The sequence below is a fragment of the Hypanus sabinus genome, chromosome 23 (genome assembly GCF_030144855.1).
Source record: "Hypanus sabinus isolate sHypSab1 chromosome 23, sHypSab1.hap1, whole genome shotgun sequence".
Classification (NCBI taxonomy): domain Eukaryota; kingdom Metazoa; phylum Chordata; class Chondrichthyes; order Myliobatiformes; family Dasyatidae; genus Hypanus; species Hypanus sabinus.
Window position 1 is genome coordinate 50,630,402 of NC_082728.1, and position 23,695 is coordinate 50,654,096.

The following is a 23,695-nucleotide window of genomic DNA, read 5'->3' on the forward strand; positions in this document are numbered from 1 at the left end:
TGAGAAGGCCTTGGTGAGTAGGGTAAAGGAAAACCCCAAGGCATTCTTCAATTATGTGAAGAACAAAAGGATGACAGGAGTGAAGGTAGGACCGATTAGAGATAAAGGTGGGAAGATGTGCCTGGAAGCTGTGGAAGTGAGCGAGGTCCTCAATGAATACTTCTCTTTGGTATTCACCAATGAGAGGGAACTTGATGACAGTGAGGACAATATGAGTGACGTTGATCTTCTGGAGCATGTTGATATTAAGGGAGAGGAGGTGTTGGAGTTGTTAAAATACATTAGGATGGATAAGTCGCTGGGGTCTGATGGAATATTCCCCAGGCTGCTCCACGAGGTGAGGGAAGAGATTACTGAGCCTCTGGCTAGGATCTTTATGTCCTCGTTGTCCACGGGAATGGTACCGGAGGATTGGAGGGAGGCGAATGTTGTCCCCTTGTTCAAAAAAGTTAGTAGGGACAGTCTGGTAATTATAGACCAGTGAGCCTTATGTCTGTGGTGGGAAAGCTGTTGGAAAAGGTTTTTAGAGATAGGATCTATGGGTATTTAGAGAATCATGGTCTGATCAGGGACAGTCAGCATGGCTTTGTGAAGGGTAGATCGTGTCTAACAAGCCTGATAGAGTTCTTTGAGGAGGTGACCAGGCATATAGATGAGGGTAGTGCAGTGGATGTGATCTACATGGATTTTAGTAAGGCATTTGACAAGGTTCCACGTGGTAGACTCATTCAGAAAGTCAGAAGGCATGGGATCCAGGGAAGTTTGGCAAGGTGGATTCAGAATTGACTTGCCTGCAGAAGGCAGAGGGTCGCGGTGGAGGGAGTACATTCAGATTGGAGGGTTGTGACTAGTGGTGTCCCACAAGGATCTGTTCTGGGACCTCTACTTCTTGTGATTTTTATTAACGACCTGGATGTAGGGGTAGAAGGGTGGGTTGGCAAGTTTGCAGACGACACAAAGGTTGGTGGTGTTGTAGATAGTGTAGAGGATTGTTGAAGATTGCGGAGAGACATTGATAGGATGCAGAAGTGGGCTGAGAAGTGGCAGATGGAGTTCAACACGGAGAAGTGTGAGGTGGTACACTTTGGAAGGACAAACTCTAAGGCAGAGTACAAAGTAAATGGCAGGATACTTGGTAGTGTGGAGGAGCAGAGGGATCTGGGGGTACATGTCCACAGATCCCTGAAAGTTGCCTCACAGGTAGATAGTGTAGTTAAGAAAGCTTATGGGGTGTTAGCTTTCATAAGTCGAGGGATAGAGTTTAGGAGTCACGATTTAATGATGCAGCTCTATAAAACTCTGGTTAGGCCACACTTGGAGTACTGTGTCCAGTTCTGGTCACCTCACTATAGGAAGGATGTGGAAGCATTGGAAAGGGTACAGAGGAGATTTACCAGGATGCTGCCTGGTTTAGAGAGTATAGATTATGATCAGAGATTAAGGGAGTTTTGGAGAGAAGCAGGATGAGAGGAGACATGATAGAGGCGTACAAGATATTAAGAGGAATAGATAGAGTGGATAGCCAGCACCTCTTCCCCAGGGCACCACTGCTCAGTACAAGAGGACATGGCTTTAAGGTAAGGGGAGGGAAGTTCAAGGGGGATATTAGAGGAAGGTTTTTTACTCAGAGGGTGGTTGGTGCGTGGAATGCACTGTCTGAGTCAGTGGTGGAGGCAGATACACTAGTGAAGTTTAAGAGGCTACTAGACAGGTATATGGAGAAATTTAAGGTGGGGGGTTATATGGGAGGCAGGGTTTGAGGGTCAGCTCAACATTGTGGGCTGAAGGGCCTTTAATGTGCTGTATTATTCTATGATCTATGATACTAAACAATTGACATAATCCTTGTTATCACATTCCTAATTATACACCTGCTAATAAAGTGAAGGCAGTCACTGCAAACACAAATGAAAAGATAGACTTCAAGATTTTAAGGGTTTAAGGAGGAATTCCTGCTGTTGGACTGTGATGACCCCTCCCTTCAAGGATTGCCTAAGAAGGAGGACAAGAAGTTGAAATGCTCTATCAACAACGAGGGTCAGGTGACACACAAAAATGGACAAAATAGTGGGTTGCTGAATGGTGTTTACCAGTGTGTTTTGGTTACTCTTCAAAATGGTCACTGTTATTTTTGTATCCTGGACTGAGTCTTGCCAGTTTGGTGGATTATAGTTGCAACAAAGCCAAGACAGACATAATTCTTGGTGCAGTTGCAGCATTCCAGTGATTTCCGACATGATTCTTGAATCACAATCAGGATCAGAACCCAACTGATCTTATAAATATCACTTAGTCACATGATAAGGTTTTGGTTGTTTAATTCTTTGATTAGACGGTTTAATTGTCTAATTAATTTCCTTTGTAGTTTAACAATTAATATTTGCTTATATTTTATACAATTACTTATATACAAGTAACTGCTTACTATGCTTCCTAGTGGTCACAGTAAGTATACATAGTAGTTCAATGTTTCCTCGAGTTTCTATATAGGTATGATACCGGTATAATTCTGGAAAGCTCTGGAAGCTTTTGTGGTCTGCATTATTTGAATAAGAGCTATCCCGTTGGTTAACACTTATCCACAAATTGGAAGGGAATTTTCCTTATATCTGCAGTATAAAAGAGCTGCAGCATAAAGCAGTGTCATCTTAGCTTCTTAGTTCTTACTTTTTAATCTAAGCTTTCCCTTCTCTTAGTGGGCCTCTATCACTGTCTTTTTCAATTTCTCTTTGTTCTATCAATGCTTAATAAATCAATTGTGAAGTAACAAGTTTTGTGGGACAGCAGGTGCTGTGCATTGCTGATGGAAGAAGGCCCCTGTACTCAAGCAATCTCCCCCCCCCCACCTCTTTCTCTTGATGGAGTGTGAGAGTGTGTCGGTCCCCAAGTCAGGGGGCTTGGAGAAGTGATGTGGAAAATTGTAACAGGGAACAGTGAGCTGTAGGTCTCCGCTCTCTATCTTGCAGGACTGATCACTCTCTCCCTCACTGGTGAGAGTGAGCCTGTCTGAGATACCAAAGTGCTGGGTTATGGTCTGTAGTTTTTGATGGACTCTAGACCAAGGTCTCTTTGGGAGCTTTTGCTATTGCTTGCATGGTGGGGGAAAGAATCGATGCCTCTGCTGCTGTTTGGGTGTGAGAGCAGAAGAGGGCTTTGGGGTTCTGATGTTACCATCATTCATTCTTTGGGGTTTCTTGTTTTGTGGATGTCCCTATGAAGAGTAAGGATTTCAGGTTTTATACTGTATATGTACCCTGATATTAAATCAACCATTTGAACAATAAAGTGGACTCGATTCACAATGGATATGCAACTTATTGCTAGCTGCACTGCACTTTCTCTGTAACTCTAATACTTTATTCTGATAAAGTATTCTAATTTTGTTATTGCTTTTCCCCTGTACTATCTGAATGTACCAATATGATGAAATGATCTGTAGGGATGGGATGCAAAACAAAGTTTTCACTGTACCATGGTACATGTCACAATAATAAACCAACTAAGATTTTAATTAAGCGTTCTTTAAATGACCATTATTCATTCCATGGTTTTCACAATAACAATAGAAAATAAAGAAGCTATAAAGAATGAAATGGAGAAATAAAACCTACTGCACTCTTAGGATCAATCTTCGGTCTCTCCATGGCAATAGTGATGCAGTTCAGGAAGATAATAACAAGAACAATGTGGTCGAACATCTTGTGTGAAATAATTCTGCTGCAAACATGTCGAAACCTAGAAAAGAAATATATGCATTTCTTGTCAGCATAAAGCAAATACTGTCATTTGCAATTATCATCCTAAACCAACGACTAAACTGAGTGACCAACACTATTGTTAAAATTAAAAATTATTAAGGGATATAATACCACAAGTAGGGGGAATCTAATTCCAATGGTATAAAAATCAACAAGTAATAGAGGGTGAGAAAAATATTGGATATTCTTTGCCAACTGCCGATATTACTCAGAAAATCAAGATAATTCATTTCTCAGAGGCAAATTTTGCTAAAATGGATGAAATAAGACCATAAGATTTATGAGCAGAAGTCAGTCATTTGGCCCATCAAGTCTGCTCCGCCATTCAATCATGGGCTGATCCACTTCATCCAGTCATCTCCATTCCCCTGATTTCACCCCATACCCTTTGATGACCTGGCTAATCAAGAACCTACCTATCTCTGTATTAAATAGACCCAATAATTTGGACTCCACAGCCACTGGTGGCAACAAATTCCACAGATTTACCACCCTCTGACTGAAGTAATTTCTCCGCATCTCAGTTCTAAAAGGACGTCCTTCAATCCTGAAGTCGTGCCCTCTTGACCTAGAATTCCCTACCATGGGAAATAACTTCGCCAAATCTAATCTGTTCAGCCCTTTTAACATTTGGAATGTTTTTATGAGATCCCCCCCTCATTCTCCTGAACTCCAAGGAATACAGCCCAAGAGCTGCCAGACGTTCCTCATACGGTAACTCTCTCATTCTTGGAACCATTCTCGTGAATCTTCTCTGAACCCTCTCCAATGTCAGTATATCCTTTCTAAAATAAGGAGCCCAAAACTGCACACAATACTCCAAGTGTGGTCTCACAAATGCCTTATAGAGCCTCAACATCACACCCCTGCTCTTATATTCTATACCTCTAGAAATGAATGCCAACATTGCATTCGCCTTCCTCACAACTGACTCAACCTGCAGACTAACCTTTATCTTGCACTAGGACTCCCAAGTCCCTTTGCATCTCTGTATTTTGAATTCTCTCCCCATCTAAATAATAGTCTGCTCATTTACTTCTTCTACAAAAGTGCATGACCATACACTTTCCAACATTGTATTTCATTTGCCACTTCTTTGCCCATTCCCCTAAACTATCTAAGTCTCTCTGCAGGCTCTCTGTTTCCTCAACACTACCTGCTCCTCCACCTATCTTTATCATCTTATCATTTAGCCACAAATCGCTTAATACTGTAGTCCAAATCATTGACATACATCGTAAAAAGCAGTGGTCCCAACACCGACCCCTGTGGAACTCCACTGATAACCGGCAGCCAGCCAGAATAGCATCCCTTTATTCCCACTCTCTGTTTTATGCCTATCAGCCTATGCTCCACCCACACTCGTAACTTCCCTGTGATTCCATGGGCTCTTATCTTGCTAAGCAGCCTCATGTGCGGCACCTTGTCAAAGGCCTTCTGAAAATCAAAGTACACCACATCTACTGCATCTTCTTTGTCTACCCTGCTTGTAACTTACTCAAAGAATTGCAGTAGGTTTGTTAGGCAGGATCTTCCTTTCAGGAAACCATGTCATGTGCTTTCAGGCACGCTGTAAGCTCATCCATAACAATCGATTCCAACAACTTTCCAACCACTGATGTCAGGCTAACAGATCTATAGTTTCTTTTCTGCTGTCTCCCACCCTTCTTAAATAGAGGAATAACATTTGCAATTTTCCAATCATCTGGTACAACACCAGAATCTATCGATTCTTGAAAGATCATCATTAACACCTCTCCAGCTACTTCCTTCAGAACCCTAGGGTGCACAGGTCCAGGAGATTTATTCAACCTCAGACCAATAAGCTTCCTAAGCACCTTCTCAAGTCGTACTTTTCACTGCGCAAACCTCACTTTACTGACACTCTAGAATGTCTGGTCTACTGCAGATGTCTTCCATTGTGAAGACTGATGCAAAATACGCATTCAGTTCCTCTGCCATCTCTGCACCTTTCATTACAATACCTCTAGCATCATTTAGTATCGATCCTATATCTACCCTCGACTCTCTTTTACCCTTTATATACTTAAAAAAAGCTTTTAGTATCTTCTTTGATATTAGTCGCCAACTTCCTCTCATAATTCATCTTTTACTTCCAAATGACCTTCTTAGTTTCCTTCTGCAATCCTCTATCTTCCTTGTATGCCCTCTCTTTTGCTTTTACTTTGGCTCTGACTTCAATTGTCAGCCACGGTAGTGTCTTTATTCCCTTTGAAAATTTCTTCTTATTTGGACTATACCTGTCTTGTACTTCCCTCATTTTTCACAAAATACTCCAGCCATTGCTGCTCTGCTGTCTTTGCTGCAAATGTCCCTTTCCAGTCAACTTCCGCCAGTTCCCCTCTCATGCCATTGTATTTTCCTTTATTCCACTGAAATACCGACACATTAGATTTTATTTTTTCCCTCTCAAATTTCAAAGTGAACTCGATCATATTAAGATCACTGTTCCCTAAGGGTTCCTTAACCTTAAGCTCTCTTATCACCTTTGGATCATTGCACAACGCCCAATCCAGCCCAGCTGATCCCCTCGTGGGCTCAACAACAAGCTGTTCTAAAAAGCCATCCCTTAGACATTCTACAAATTCTCTCTCTTGAGTTCCAGTACTGGCCTGGTTTTCCCCAATCCACTTACATGTTAAAATCCCCAGTGATTATCATGACATTTGCCTTTCTGATATGCCTTTTCTATCTCCTGCTGTAATTTATAATCTGCATCCCAGCTGCTGTTTGGAGGCCTGTATACAACTGCAATTAGGGTCTTTTTACCCTTGCCATTTTTTAACTCAACCCATAGAGACTCTACACCTTCCAATCCTATGTCATCCCTTTCCAATGATTTACTATTATTTCTTATATACAGAGCCACACCACCCCCCTGCCAACTAACCTATCTTTCCAATACACTGCATATCCTTGGACATTCAGCTCCCAATCGCAGCCATCGATTATCCAGTTCCAGAGATGGCCACAACATCATACTTGCCAATCTGTAGCTGAATTCCAAGATTGTCTATTTTATTCTTTATGCTGCGTGGATTCAAATACAACACTCACAGTCCGGTATTTGTTGCTTTCTGTTTTAGCTGCACCAAGCCACTATTGCCCTGTAACTCAAGTCACTGGGTGTGATTAAGCCTCAACTCCTGCCTGTTCTTTCTATAATCTCTGTTGCACACTATCTTTGATTTATTTCTGCTTTCCCCTTCCTCAGCCCCATCACTCCAGTTCCCATCCCCCTGCCAAATCAGTTTAAACCCTCCCTAACAGCTCTATTAAATGATTCCACGAGGATATTGGACTCCTTTGGGTTCAGTTGTAACCTGTCCTTTTTGTACAGGATCCAGGAATCTGAAGCCCTGCCCCCTACACCAGTCTGTCAGCCACACATTAATAAACCTGATCATGCTATTCTTGCACTTGCAAGTACGTGGCACAGGCAGCAATCCTGAGATTGGGTATTTTTTGTGCTACCTATCCTAAAGTTAACAAAATGTAAATTGTGAGAGTTATTGGTCACCAATCTACAGTTGTTCATATGTAACCGGGTGACCAATGAATTTTATTCAGTATCGTTAAAAGTGTACTCCCATCCGGGTAGTGCTAGAATAGTCGTCTGTGCCTTTAAGTGGAGATGGTGACGTCATTACGCATGGGCAGGATAGTGGGGAGACCATTTTGTTTTCTGCTGCCAAAGCTGGTAGGGCGTTGGAGTCGAGACCCCCCAGAGGTATTGGGCTTGGTGAGGAAAGGTGAGCATTAATTTACAATATCCATGTGAATTCATTTATGCTTGTTGGCGAATCGAGAATATCAGTAATTTGACATGTCTTACATGTAGATGCTTTAGATTTTGAGAAGTTAAGAACTCGATGCTGGATAGCGTGGCTTGCAAAGTTCCTCACCGGCCAAGTAGGTCAGTCATCCTGTAATTTACCTACCAGGCAATATCTTGTAAAAGTTGTGCCTAAGTGTACCTTTTGTCTAACTTTATTGTATCATGACTGATTGTGCATGTAACCGCGTAACATGAATGTTTAGTCGCCGTTTGGGGGTTCGGCATGTGTGTACTAAAGAGTAATAGACTTCTTAGATGAGGTGTATTTGCTTACATTTTTCGCTGCTATGTATAAAGTACAGGGTTGGGGGGGGGGGGATTCTAATCTTGTTTGTATTGTGTTTCTTCAGAATTGCCACTACCGTATTAGTACTGTATTAGTTTTGTGCGATTTTCTTTGTATTTTTATACTGCATACGCAATTGGTCGAGACACAAGTGTGGACTGAAGGTTAAATGGAGATTGTAACAGCAGGTCCTGATTGTAAAGTTGTTCGTTTTGTTTTAAGACCCTCTTCTGGCACTTAAGCATCTAAAACAGATAAAGGAATTAAAACCTGAAAAAGTAGTTGTTGTCCTGAGTGTGTACTTTTCCCTGGGCTACAACACATTTATCACAGCAACAACATTCCAGGGCTTCAAGTGAGAAACACATTTTAATAATAGTCTAAGCACCTCGATTTTAGCTTCAGACCAGTCAACCTCCTCACCACCGAGGGCTGAACAGGAATGTCTATGGTCAGAAAATTCAGCCACTCTAAGCTACATAGGTCCAAAAATTAACATAGACATATCGGTGTGGAATATGTTGAGGAGTATTAACTGCAGTGTGGCATCTCTCGAATTCCACCAAGGAATATGCCTCTCCCATTCTTCATATTTTAACAAACTCAATAAACCTTAAACAGTACTTTTTCTATAATTATGTCAAACTATAATTATCATTCCAACTAATTAGAACATAGTACACAGAACAGTGCTACACAGGAACGGGCCCTTCGGTCCACAATGTCTGTGTCAGACACAATATCAAATTAAACTAAATCTCGCCTGAATTTGCTGAACAAAATTATGGATTCAATCAGCTTCACTAGAGGTGTTAGGAGATCACAGCAAGAAAATAACACAGGAGGTGAAGAACCATTCCTCCTAAACATTATTGCAGACTATGACTGGGTTACCCATTTGTTCCACTCCCTGGTCTTTCTCCATAGCTCTCCATTAGTTTTTCTTTTCTAGATGTGTTTCCTTTCACCAACATTTCAGATGGAAAAGTACTCCTAAATTCCCTTCTTGTTCTTTCATCAGTTATTTTAAATCTCCATGCAATTTACCTGTCAGGAATCTGATTCAAGTCGAAGAAAAATTGAAAGCTTTAAGGACAGCCCTTTCAGCAGCTGCAGCTTCGCAGCTTTCCTCACCAGTAGCCACAGCACAAACTTCTTTCATGTGCAAACATGTAATTTAAAAACCATCAGTTAAGCTTCAGCTTTTTCACTTGTTCTTTATTTACACAATGGGCTGCAGATCAAGAAGATTGACTGCACATATTAAAGGTGATAACAGGAGATAACTCTCCCATTCTACACTTTGATTTAAATGGAGATTCTCAGCACTATAATTAGAGAAGAAAAGATGTGAAAGCATATTTTTACTTATTTTGCTTTGGTTTTATGTTTGATATTATTTCCTGGTGTAACAGTTTGTTTTAATTTCACTTTGAATGCTTTTTTAATTATTTAAATCAAACCTAAGCGATATTTAACAGCTGTTACAAGACCATGGCAGCTCTGATTTGAAGTGGGGCTCCACTCCCAGCCTTGCCTCCTGTCCAAGGTTGTCAGAGCTTTCTAAAATGCACTTTGAGTTCTCCTCAGCACTGGGACCCTACTATACTTCGCTGAATTCATTTGATTCTCCCCATCACATCTACAATAAACATACACTGTAGTGATCATAAATGATGACTCCAGCCAACAGGCTAAAACCAATATGACTCTGCCCTGTAAACTCTATTGCTGTTTTTAGTAAAACTGTTGTCTTACAACACAGAGCATTGAACATAGAACAGTACACCACAGGACAAGCCCTTCAGCCCACAATATTGACCTGAACCAATTAAATAAGTAATGAAATGGCCAGTTAATCTAACCTCTTCTGCCTACGCAATATCCATATTCTTCCATTTCTCTCACATTTATGTGCCTGTGTCCCTCAAAAGTCCCTAATGTTTCTGTCTCTACCACTTCAGGCAACACATTCCAGGCACCCACCACTCCGTGTAAAAAAAAACTAGCCCCTCACATCTCCTTTCAACTTACCCCCTCACACCTTGAATACATGCCCTCTGGTATTAGACGTTACAACCATGGGAAAAAGATACTGTCTGTCTACTCTATCTATGCCTCTCATAATTTTATAAACTATTATCAGATCTCCCCTCAGCCACTCCAGAGGAAACAACCCAAGTTTGTTAGCCCATGTCCTCTAATCCAGGCAGCATCCTGGTAAACTTCTTCCACATCCTCAACTTCGACATCCCTCCTATAATGGGGCAATTAATACTCCAGAAGCGGCCTAACTCGAGTTTTATAAAGCTGCAACATAACTTTCTGACTTCTCAACATTTCCCAAACTAATAGAGGCAAGCACACCACGTGCCTTCTTAACCACCCTATCTGTGATTAGAGGCCCAGTGAGGATGGAAAGGACCCAAATACTGTAGTATCCAAGACTAGAATCAAACACGATTTTGAGACTGAGACGAGAACAGGGTTCTTGACTAGATAAGAATCCAAATGAGACAAAAATCCTAAATGCAATTACAGACTGGACGGAAGCTGAGCTGACGATCAAGCACTGAGGTGCTTTTTAAACATCCAAATCTTAGTGCAAAAGCATGGCCACCAATTAGCGGAGGGGACCAGAATCTTTAAAGGAATCAGCCAGCTATCCAGAGAATCAGAGCATCTAAACTCCAAAAGCTGGGGTGGTCGGGTGCACTTTCTGGCAATTAATTCCTTTAATTAACAGCAAAGGCTCATAGTTTTTAATTTCTTACTTGGACTGTGGTGGGAAGAGGAAGAGTGACCAGCCCTCCCGCTCCTTGAAACAGGGTGGCAGCTTGCTTTGAATCCATGCCAGCAACCGTGCTCCTTTGGTCTGCAGAAACAAGGTAGCACATGTCAGCTCTGGTGTCCAGATTTTGTGTTGGTTTCTTTCCAGTTACTGAACGTAGGAAGATTCTATTTGAAGAACAATACAGTAAGTGATTTCTTTCATAGCAATACAGGTAACTATCATAAACTACTCATTTGACCAAACAACTAGTGCAAAAGACATGAATGACACTGGTATTCCACACCCCCCCCCCCCCACCATTGTTCAGGTTTCCTGTCACATCACAATGATATGATGAAAGGTTAATTACTTACTATAAATTACCTGGTAGTGTGAAGTAAGTGGCAAAAGAATGAAATGGAATTTGATGGGAAGGTGAGAGAAAATAAGTTGCAAGGGTTCAGGAAATGGAAGGAGGAGGAATGGGGTGACTGAGTGGCTCTGCTGGGAGCCAGCATGGATCCAGAAGGCTGAGTCACCTCCTTCAGTGTTACTAATAGAGTCAGAGAGTGATACAGCATGGAGAAGGGTCCATTGGCCCAAATGGACAATGTTGACCAAGACACTCATCTAAGCTAGTCCCATTTGCCAACCCACATTTAGTCCACATCCCTCTGAACCTCTCCTTCATGTACATTCACATCCCTGTCCATATTTAATAACATCAATTTGAAAGATAAAGTATTGAACAGATGATACAGATAAGACATCATACAGATTCCAAATTCCTGAATAAGCAACATCTATAAAGTAGAGAAAAATGATTCCAGGTTTGATAAAACTGAGGCAGCTGTGGCAGGATCACCTGCACTCCAATCCTGGGATGATGGTGAAGTATAGACAACTTAAAATATTGATAGCAACACAACAAATTTACTTTAGGCTTAATATGTTTGGGTTAGAAACTATCGGATTGACTTGATTGTTCAAGCAATATTCATCTGCTGCATTTTAAATAAATGTTTACTGTGGTCTATCCTTGGTGGCATCACAATGAGCAAGCAGAAAATATAGGCTCACAAAGAAACTAACAGATGGCAAATTATTGCTCCTGTCTGAAGCAAACTGTCAAAAGGTATATAAATGAGTCGGATATTCAGAATCATTCAAAAACTATTAAATTATATTATAACACTATTTATTATGATAATATTAAAACCAAATCAAAAATACTTAAATTCAAGCAATTAAAATAATCTCCTCCTTTGTCCCTTATGTTGGAAATAGAAAGAATTTTTTTTGCAATTTTTAACCATTGCAATGTAGTTGAAGACTATGTTCTAAGTGGGGAGTGAATACAGAAATGGGAAGTACAAAGGGACTTGGGGAGTCTTAGGGTCTTGCAAGTGTTTGATGGCTCTGGGCCAGTACTCACTGGAATTTAGAAGAATGGGGGGCGGGGAAGAAGAGAGAGAGTGAATCCTGCATTTAAACCAACTGAATATTAATAGGTTATTGAACCAGCCTCAGAATAGATGGACATCCCTTTAGAACAGAGATGAGGAAGAAATTTTACCCAAGGGTTGTGAATCTGTGGAATTCATTGCCACAGATGGCTGTGGAAGCCAACTCATTGGATATATTTAAAACAGAGGTTGATATATACTTAATTAGTAAGGATCTCGAAGATTATGGAGGGAAGGCTGGATAATGGGATTGAGAAGAAAAATAAATCTGCCATGATCAAATGGCAGAGCAGACTTAATGGGCTGAATGGCCTATTCTGCTCTTCTGTCTTATGGTCTTAAGAGGAATTGAACTGCTGTCAGCAACTTCATTTGCAGAAGCCTCAAACGTAGTGACTCCTAGCTATTCATAATACACAGAACTGCTGACAATTCCCCTTCAAAATATGGGTTGTTTTATTTACTTAGGCTATGGGTCAATGTGAATCATTATGAGGATGGGAGTTGGGAGTGATACACAATGAGAGGGTGAGGAAGATGAATACAAAAAAGGAAGAAAAAACTGAAAGAGGCACAGGAAAATCCTGGTATAAGGAGGTTACATGGTTCTCAGGATCTGATTTGTCTTCTGAAGGAAGGGGATTTGTTGATGACATATCTAAAGAGGTCAGTGTAATAAGATTTCCATACCTTCTATTTACATGAAGTGCAGCTCATCCCTGTGAAAAATATTCAAATATGTATCACTGTTGTACACTGGGATCACTCACCAGATCAATATCATCTTCAGTATTCTCAAACTCAGCTCTCTGCTCATCCACGTGGAACTGGCGTAGCATGGAGGCTGGGGACATCTTACCATTACAGTCCTGGCAGTCCAGTGGTGGGGTCCTGCTGCTGTGGATGGTGGATGATCTGTGAAGACTGGGTACCTGCAAGGTTTCAGGAATATCGAAAGAACCCTTTATCTCCAGAGATTCCACGCGCTGAGGGGCTGGCCCCCTCCCACTACCTGCTCGACTGGCTCTCTCATCCTCTGATCCATCACCTTCTTCCGAACTCTCTTTGCCGTCACCCGAGAGGAGGGATTTTCGCTCACCAGACTGGTGCTTACGCTTCAGGCTTTGAGCTCGGCCGAGGCTGTTCCAGCTCGAGCGGCGGCTGTTCCAGCTGCTGGCCGTGCTCCAAGGAGCATAGGGAGAGCTACGCGCACTTGTCTGAAGGTGAAGAAACACAGAAACAAGTGAAGAAACAAATTAGAAAACCAGTGACCCTTACCCACATTCAGAACCAAAACAGAAAGATACTGGGAACCTTGTGGTAAGCAAAGGACTTGTACCAAGACAAAGATAAGCACTTTCAATTAATAGAGTATTTAATGACGTTAATCAATTGAGTTGAAAATTCTTCAGTTAAAGGATTGTGAACTTTGGTGCTATGTATCTTGAGGGGCTGTAGAAACGTAGTCAAAACTGAGATTGATTTCTACATATTAGAGGATTAAACGGAGATAGAAATAGGGCAAAAAATTGTGTCAAAATACAAGATCAATCATAGAACATAGAATAATACAGCACATTACAGGCCCTTCAGCCCACAATGTTGTGCCGACCCTCAAACCCTGCCTCCCATATAACCCCCACCTTAAATTCCTCCATATACCTGTCTAGTAGTCTCTTAAACTTCACTAGTGTATCTGCCTCCACCACTGACTCAGGCAGTGCATTCCACGCACCAACCACTCTGAGTAAAAACCCTTCCTCCAATATCCCCCTTGAACTTCCCTCCCCTTACCTTAAAGCCTTGACCTCCTGTACTGAGCAGTGGTGCCCTGGGGAAGAGGTGCTGGCTATCCACTCTATCTATTCCTCTTAATATCTTGTACACCTCTATCATGTCTCCTCTCATCCTCCTTCTCTCCAAAGAGTAAAGCCCTAGCTCTCTTAATCTCTGATCATAATCCATACTCTCTAAACCAGGCAGGATCCTGGTAAATCTCCTCTGTACCCTTTCCAATGCTTCCACATCCTTCCTATAGTGAGGCGACCACAACTGGACACAGTACTCCAAGTATGGCCTAACTAGAGTTTTATAGAGCTGCAACATTACATTGCATCTCTTAAACTCTATCCCTCGACTTATGAAAGCTAACACCCCATAAGCTTTCTTAACTACCCTATCTACCTGTGAGGCAACTTTCAGGGATCTGTGGACATGTACCCCCAGATCCCTCTGCTCCTCCACACTACCAAGTATCCTGCCATTTGCTTTGTACTCTGCCTTGAAGTTTGTCCTTCCAAAGTGTACCACCTCACGCTTCTCCGTGTTGAATTCCATCTGCCACTTCTCAGCCCACTTCTGCATCCTATCAATGTCTCTCTGCAATCTTTGACAATCCTCTACACTATCTACAACACCACCAACCTTTGCGTCGTCTGCAAACTTACCAACCCACCCTTCTACCCCCTCATCCAGGTCGTTAATAAAAATCACGAAAAGTAGAGGCCCCAGAACAGATCCTTGTGGGACACCACTAGTCACAACCCTCCAATCTGAATGTACTCCCTCCACCACAACCCTCTGCATTCTGCAGGCAAACCAATTCTGAATCTAAAATTTTATGATCTTGTTCAATAACAGAGCATATTAGAGGGGCTGACTAGCATCTCCTTGTTCTTCACTCACGCTCATACAGAAATGTTTCATTTATTGCATTTTTCCCTGTGCCTGCAAGGCCTGAGGGAAAATGTATTCAGAACCTTGCATTTATATCATACTTCTCACAACTTCAGGAAATTGCAAAGCCCTTTTTGCATAATAAAGTACTCTTTTTAAGTGTAATTACTGTAGAACACACAAGGGAATACAACACCTTATTTGCATATGGCAATTGCTCTGTAATATGCTGTGGAGATAAATATTGGACAGGATGGTGGAGAGAGCTACCCTTGCTTTCCTTCTTAATAGTGCCAACGAATCTACTTCAGTGCTGAGATGAAACATCTGCTTTATCACTGGATCCAAAAGATAGCTCTTCCAACAGCGCAACAAATTAGAATTTGTGCTCAGGTCTCTGAGGTGTGACTTGAAACCTTATCCACCTTACCCTGAGGTAGAAAAATAATACCCCACCCCCGGCAAAATAAACCGTAAACACGAGAAATTCTGCAGATGGTGGAAATCCAAAGCAACACACACAAACTGTTGGCGGAACTCAGCAGGTCAGGCAGCATCTGTGGACCTGAACAAACAGTTGATGTTTTGGGCCAAGACCCTTCTTTAGGACTGAGAAGAAAGGGGAAAGATGACAGAATGATAAGGCGGGGAAGGGGAAGGAGGCTAATGTAGGGTAATGTAATTGGAAGAAATGTACATAATTTACAACCACTGACATTGAGTTGGGGTTTCACTTTAAGAGGCTGGTCTGACGTGTAGCGTTAAGTTTTTTTTAGTGCGCTTTTGTGTGTAGGTTTTGGAGTTCATTAAAAATGTTGCGGGTTTCATTAAACATAAAATATCCCACTTCATTTTATTTGCGAAAACATATATTGGTGACCCCGATGCTCTACGACAATTTCCCAATTATTGAACGTTGGTCAACGCAGTCTCGCGCTTCTTACCCGGCTTCGTCAATGCTAATACACGACAAGCTGTCTCCTGGGAAATCACCATCCTTGTTTTATTTTTAAAGAACTCTTCTTGCAGTAAATTCCTGATCTAGTTCGTTTAGCCCTCGCTAATGCACCCACGATGGATTATAGGGAGCTCGCTAAAATGGCTGATAGTCCACACGCGGCTCGGTAGCTACCTCAATAACTCCGGTCAGCAAGGCTCCCAACACAAGGACGCCCGCGGCTGGAAAACAGGCGACGCCGGGTCTGTGTTTTTACCACGCTGGCTTTGGTACGAACGCTAGGAAGGTCCGACGGCCTTCCAGCTTCGACAGTGCCAGCGCATTGGGACGGCAGAGGGCTGTGAACACCATGGGTTCCAGCTGCAAGGGTCATCTTCTGTTGTGGGCACCGTTTCAGGGCGACGCTTCCTGTATGGCACGGTGCTCAAGTAAGTGTTACTAGCATTGTCTATTGATGGGAAGGCAAAGAGCGACGAAAACCTCACCGGAGGCTGCCAACGGCAGCTGGACCCAGACTTGCGGGACACTCTTGGGTTCCTGTTGACTTCCACTCCGTCTCGTTGCCATGATGCACATCAACAACCCCTTAGCCCCCCTTACGATGGACCGTTCTGCTTTTTGGATCGGGAAGAAAAGACTTTTATCACAGATAAGAGGGTAAGTCTGAACGTATTTTGGTAGATCGCCTTAAACCGGCTTATCAAGATGTGTAGTGTTCCACTGCCGTGCCCCTGGCACCACAACATGAAATGACCACGGACGTGCTAGAGGCACCTGCTGATCCTCCAACCAAGGAACATTGGACCGAGTCGGGCTCCAGACAACTTCACAATGCCGGTTTTATGTAACTCTGGGTGGGCCTGTGTAAGGTAATGTAACTGGGAGAAATGTACATAATTCACAACCACCGACATTGAGTTGGGGTTTCACTTTAAGAGGCTGGTCTGATGTGATGATATTATTACGTAAAGTTTTTTTTTAGCGCGCTTTTGCGTGTAGGTTTTGGAGTTCAACAAAATGTGTTACGGGTGGTATTAAACAAAACACCTCACATATGCTAGCTGGAAGATGATAGGTGAAGCCAGGTGGGTGGGAATGGTCAAGGGTCGGAGAAGATGGAAAATAAACATAATTTAGACTGTAGGAAATGAAGTAAATTCTGTGTACAGTATGTCCTCAAATCCTTAAAGTAAGCAGTTAAGTCAAGAACACACAAAATGCTGGTGGAACACAGCAGGCCAGGCAGCATCTATAAGGAGAAGCACTGTCGATGTTTCGGGCAAGACCCTTCGTCAGGACAAAGAGGTTGTTTAAAAGGAATAAAAATTCGAAATTGCCATAATAAATTGAAACAAAGAGTAGGCATTTTGGCCCTTCAAACTTGTCCCACCTTTAGACAAGATAATTGGTGATATTCTGCTTTTACACTCAATCTTCAAATCCCTTAGTTTCAAAGCCTTGGAGAGCATAGGACTCCTTATTTTGAAGTATGTTTTCCTTTATTGGCCATTCATAAACTAAAAAGAGACTTACTTCCCTTAGCAGATAGTTCAAAAACCAAAAGGAATGGAATGAAAGTAATTGTAGAAGGATTATATGAGGAACTTTTATTTTCACAGGATTGTAGGAATCTGGAGTTCATTGTGGAAGAAATAAAACGCTCATTATATTTAAAATGTGCTGGGATGGAATTTGAAGTGCTATAACTTGCAAAACTAAGCATCAAGAATTGGGAAATGGGATTGAGCACCATTTAGTTGGAACTGTACAGTCAGTTGGAAGTGTACAGTCTGCTGTACATTTCCACTGAACACAATAACTTGGAAGCATGATGCCCCCACTAGGAAGAAAAGGAAGATAAAAATCATCCTTTATGCTGCAACTGAAAATATACCAGTTGCAAAATGTAAGCATAGACAATCAAAGTATCCCCACGTTGATTACCAGAATGGCTAGTTCATAGAATAATGAGAGATTAACTAGACTGCGTTCTCGTAAGTAGAGCAAAATGAGAGATAATTGCTTTGAAACATTCAAGATTTTAACTTGACAGAGTAGATTGCAGGGTTGATAATTCTTCTGGATAAAACTAGGACTCACAGACTGAAATATTCCAGACAGAGATGAAGGGAAACTCTTTAACATAAAATGAATTCTTGGCCCAGTGGATTGTTGAGACTTTGATTATATTCAAAACTGAGACAGATTGACTTTTACATATTAAAGAACTAAGATGATGTAGCAATATGGCAGACAAATTGTACTTGAGTATATTCAATACAAAGACCGAGAATTTAAGCATATAACGGGAATCAAGGAATATGAGGTTAATGCAGGAAAGTGGCACTGAAGTAAAAGAATAGCAGGGGTTGAAATGCCTATACTTATTTCCATTAATTATATTTCACATTTTTATGCTGTGCTTCTAATGTGATGAAAAGGAAAAGCCATAATTGTTCTGAAGAAAATACAGATGCTCTTACCGGTGATTTTTGCTCATAATAATTGGGATCGACTGACACATTGCTTCCTCTGCGGGAATCAGCATACATATGTACAGAATCACTGCATTGCATTCCCTTTGGTGTTGGCATTGGTGTTGCATTGGTGTGGATGATGAGTGGTGGGGTCAGACTGGTTTTGACATCCAAATGACCATTTGCTGCCATCACTGTCGTAAAGAGAAAAAACAATATTCAAGGCATCCAGTCCTAATTTTATTATTCCATGAAAACTACCTTATTATTCTTTTTAGCACCATATATTTATTTTACAATTTTAGTAACTTTATCTCTTGGCATGGTACTGCTGTTTGCAAAACAATAAATTTCACCTCGCGTAAGTCAGTGATAACAAATCTAATTCTGATTCCTATCATTTCACTCACCCAGTTATATTCTTTTCAAACATATTTGATCACAAGCAAAGATCTGACATTATAATTTCACCAGGTTTTAAGGGATATGTAGCAAAATCTTTCCTGCACGTTTCACTCATACTGCCAACTCACTGACATTCTAATCTCCACGACACACCGATGAGCAGACTCCATGTGAAAAATCAAAACACCAGGCTTTTCTGAGGTGCTATAAAACTACAGTAAAAATATTGTTGACTGAGAGGCAAGAATTATCCACTTGGGTAATGAAGAGGCTGTTTGCATTCTGATTGACTACGGGAAGGATGAATAAATGGGGCGCCGATAGTGGTAAAGTGGTGTGAGGCAGGTCTTTCCAACCAAATTGGCATCTTCATGCTACCTGTGAGAAGATGCCAAGTGCATTAATATCAAGAGAGTATGAGTACTTTGTGATTTTTCATATATCCACTGTTAATGGAAAGAATATTACTACAAAGGCACCCATGATCTTCTTTATTGTCTCTATCCTATCTAATCAAACCAGCACTAGATGCTGAGACTTACCGTATGAAAATGTAACTGGTCAGCAGATGGTGAAGGGGGAAATATTCCTGTATTGAATTACTGAGATTTTGACTTTATCCAACAGTGAATTGGATAATGGCTTGTACAATTGGCCCTCTCACTTCTCTGTCAGCTGTTTTTGTGTCAACTTCCTCTGCTGCCAAGAGGTTTCCCAGAAATCATCCGAGGCAGTGATCCATTAGAGTAGTGAAAAAACATATTTTATAATCTGTTAATACCATTTTATGTGCTGTATGTAATATATGTGTTGTGTTTTGCACCTTGGTCCCAAAGAAACATTTTGTTTAGCTGTAGACACGTGTATGGTTGAATGCCAGTAAACTTGAACTTGATGTTGCATTTGCCTGGTTGTCAGAAAACTTTGGCGTGTAGGATTGGGCATGTCAGAAGGGCTAAAATGGCATTGCTTTCTGTAGGACAATAAGTATGGGAGAAAAAAAGGAAATTTGAGCAGGTGAGAACATCAGCAAATCAAAGGAATTTGTATTCATCATCAGGGTTACAAGCAGAATTGTAGAATATTTTTACTGGAAAAGCAAAATGAAAGCCTCATGCAAAATTTCTGAAATCAAGGGACTGAAATTTTTGGGATTGAAAGCTTATGGTCCATACAAATGAAATATATGTATGTAGATGTTTCAAAGGTTTTAAAATGGCTGTGCTATTAATAATGTTAATTTGCATAGAAGATGCATGGTTTGCTCTGAAGGATACACTAAATTTTCTACTGTGAACTAAAATTTATTCAGCAGCTGAACTTACATGCAGTATTTGGAATATCCTTCTTGCTTCCATTTTCATCATCCAGGCTCTGACAATAAAAGTCAGCCTCTGAGTCTGACTTTGAGACATCTCCCTTGAGTGAGAGTGAAGCAGAGACTTAAGTTACGAATGCAAAGTTTTGCAAGATTTAGGTACATTCCCATCACTGTCCGTGAACCACAGACAAAAAATTGCAAAAAGAAATTGTAACAAATAAGTAAAAGATTATGATCCTTACCTCAATTACAGGGAATTTTCTTTTAAAAAGATAAGTAGTCATTTGATTGTAATTTTTGAAATTGGTTTTTAATTTCAGCCGTGCAACAATTATTACAGCATGCTTATAGTGAGGAGCTCATGCAGCATAAAATGTCAGAACCCCACGCTGGATGTGGTGCTACCTACTGTGCTAAGGCTAATGGCTTAGTTGTCACTGTGGCAAGATTCCAGGTGATAAAAAAAGAACATCTTGTGAGAAAGTGAGACAGATCATTTTATTTTATTGAGATACACCATGGAACAGGCCATTCAGGCCCTTCGAGCTGCGATGCCTGGCAATCCCTCAATTTAATCCTAGCTAAATCACAGGACAATTTACAATGACCAATTAACCTACCAACCATAGGTTTTTGGACTGTGGGAGGAAACCCGCATGGTTTTGGTGAGAATGTTGAAACTCCTTCAGGCAGCAGCGGAAGTTTAACCCGGTTTGCCTGTACTGTGGAGCATTCTGCTAACCACTACAGTACTATCATTTCACAGTCGCTTTCTTCATCATAAGTGGTTCTTGCTGACTTCTGTAATCTGTCATATACTTCTAGATATGTGCTAGAAACATTGTGCATCAGAGTTTTAGTACTATCTCAGAGCAAAGGATCGTTATAATATTAATGACAAGATATTAATGCATTATTATTATATCCATTCCCAACTCACTTAAGAGTTCTTGATACCAGAATGATGACTCCAGTTGTACGACCTCCTAACAATGGTGCTTTGTGATCACCCACGAGGACAAATCACACCCTTCCTTCTATCTCAGCACCCAGTACAGTAGTTCACATGCAATACTTTCATCTTCTCACTTTAATTAACCTTCATATTCCCACTGCCTGAATCTTCCAGATACCTAACAAATGAAAGAAATGGTGGCATCTTCCACTTAATATACTAGCACAAAACTTCCATGCTAGCCTTCTGGTTTAAAACCATTTCCATTCCATGCAGGGTTTATTCAGGTTGGAGACCCAGCCACTCAGCAGTAGTGTTGAGAAGCTTTGAAAATGCTGCAGCAATTGCTTTTTATATGTACATAAGCTTCTCTTGCCTCAGAAACCGAAACAGCACAAGAACTTGGCAAACGTTTTCATGGTGGCAAGTGTTTCCCAGTTCACTGGTCAGTTAATATGAAGTGAGGAAAAAAAAGAAGAGCTTACATTTACAATGCACCTTTCATAACTTTTCCTGAACCATTTTATGGTACTCTAGAAGTATAGGTGCTTTTGTCATGGAAGAAACAAGGTAACAATTCATACATTAGAGATGTTGATTGAGTGATAAATATTGGGAGGGTTCTTTTTCGAATTGTGCCATGACTCTTCATTTACACTTGAGAGTGGCAGATAACTTTAATACTGTATTAAAAGTGTACAGCGGCCATTTAGTGCAGCACTCTGTCAGTAATGTGATAATTGTAGTTTAAATCTGGACAGAGTCTTCAAACTGCAAATTTGTTGTGAAGGCTATGAATTGAGCAAAAGCAGATGAGATACAATCAAAATGATACTGGTAGCTGCTATTGAGGTGATGGACAATGCCTTTAAATATGGTTAGACTTAGTCATATATCTAAGTATATAATAAAGTGTAAAATCTTGTAACTAGATTAAGCTCCACTGATAAGAAAATGAAAGCTTGGATATGTATTGACTGCTTCTGCGTTCATTACATACCAAAGGTGAATTGTTTTTCCATGTACTCACACTTGCCATAACCATGAGTGCTGTTTGGAAGATAGTAGATAAATACCTAGAGTATCCTTGCATCCTGTGATCCTGTATGGAATCTTTTATACCAGATAAGTAAATATTTACAACATTCTCTTTCGAAGTTTTTAAATTATTCATAGGTGTGTTAAGTTGCAGGGGTTAGTGACATAATGTTACACTTAAAGTTGCACTGAACTGATCGATCACTGCATCTCCTATATTCCCAATCTCAGTCAATGGAAGTCTTCTTTGGAATATTTGATAACCAACTCATTACCCTGTTGACTAAATGATAGGATTTACAGGTGAGAAAAGCACGTGTAATGAAATTTATTTTAATCTGAACATCTACCTTTGATTTTAAAGCTCAACAACTCAAAAATAATTAGTATGGCAGGATGCAAACAGTGCCATTGAACACGCACGCGACATTTGCCCGTCTGCTTGAGCACCATGTCTGCAAAGGATTGGTACTACAGAATTCAAAACATAAATGAATTTGGGCCAAAATAGCCAAGTTTGGGTACTCGGTTTACAATATCTTGTGGTATAGCTAAGAAACACTGCATCCAATTAATTAGTAATAATAATGCTTTGGCTAGGTTTATTTATGTATAATGCATTGGTTTAGTTTATTTTGCAAAATCATCATATGCCACTGTATTTTCTCAATATACTTTGAGTATATGAGAATATACTTTGAGACTGGATCTCAGCAAGAATTTTGAAATCACACAATTGGCTATCGCTTTGCTGTTGGCCAACTGAAAGTTTCAATAAGCAATAAAGTAATCCTTGTAATAATTGTTGCATCACTGATTTAAGTATTTAGAAGATTGAGGATATTGTGATCCAAATGTGACAGCAAGCAAAGAGGTAAAGGACTTCAGAGTCTCACACATAGAAGAAGCAGCAACAGAATAAAGTAGCAAAACAAACTATGATAGCCACCTTCATCAAAGAGTGCAATGTCTCTCTATAACCAATGTAGCAACATGCCGATGTCCCACTAGCCCTTGAAATATTTAATAAAAACTATCACCTAATTTTAGTTGGCAAACAGGCAAGGAATGTACCAGGTCTACGTTATTTACCTGAGGTTCTTGTCCCACTTTGACTTTCTGAGCAAAAAAAAGGATTCAATGAAAGAAAATTTTAGTTAATGCTGGGTAAACTATCTTATACAATGGTTTCTTTTCCTTTATTTTCTGAAGGTTTGGAGGATACACAAGAAACATGAGAAGACTGACAGAAGTGGAAAAAAAATGGAACAAAGGCACAACAGATAGAAGCCACAAGCTTTATTTGACTAGAAACAGGAAGGAAGAGTATCAGCATTCCCTACACTCCAGAGGAGACTTACATTTTCCTAAAACACATTCATTGACCTAGAAATCCTTCATCAACTGCTGGGGCCCAAATATCAACACTACTAATTAGCTTTAAACAACAGACAGATTTCTTCTTTGCAGTTTGCCATTGTGGGAAGAGAAACAAGAAAGTCCATAGCAATGTCTGACAGGGTTCATGGCAAAAGAAATTGAGGGCACGAATTCCAAGGACTGGTATCAGGGATCTATGATGGTGCTCAGAAGCTCATTATTGACACTTGGGGAGAGGGGATCTGTAATTGGTAATCGGTTGGTGGATTTTTAGGGCTGATTGGGGTGACTGGGGATTGGTTGGTGAGGTGGATGGGGTTGAAGAAGGGTTGTGAGCTTTGGG

The 23,695-nt window shown here is 40.7% G+C and overlaps 1 protein-coding gene across 2 annotated transcripts in view; it reads right to left on the bottom strand.

Annotated features, from left to right (window-relative positions):
• The window catches only part of LOC132380187 (voltage-dependent T-type calcium channel subunit alpha-1G-like), a 319,151-nt gene that overhangs the window by 138,229 nt on the left and 157,227 nt on the right, over positions 1-23,695 (bottom strand). For both annotated transcript variants that reach the window (XM_059948872.1, XM_059948871.1), the window contains 5 exons: positions 19,984-20,077; positions 18,260-18,447; positions 12,913-13,359; positions 10,678-10,778; positions 3,612-3,735 (listed from right to left, as the gene is read on the bottom strand). In XM_059948872.1, coding sequence (XP_059804855.1) covers positions 3,612-3,735; positions 10,678-10,778; positions 12,913-13,359; positions 18,260-18,447; positions 19,984-20,077 — 954 coding nt within the window. The remainder of the gene's footprint in view (positions 1-3,611; positions 3,736-10,677; positions 10,779-12,912; positions 13,360-18,259; positions 18,448-19,983; positions 20,078-23,695) is intronic.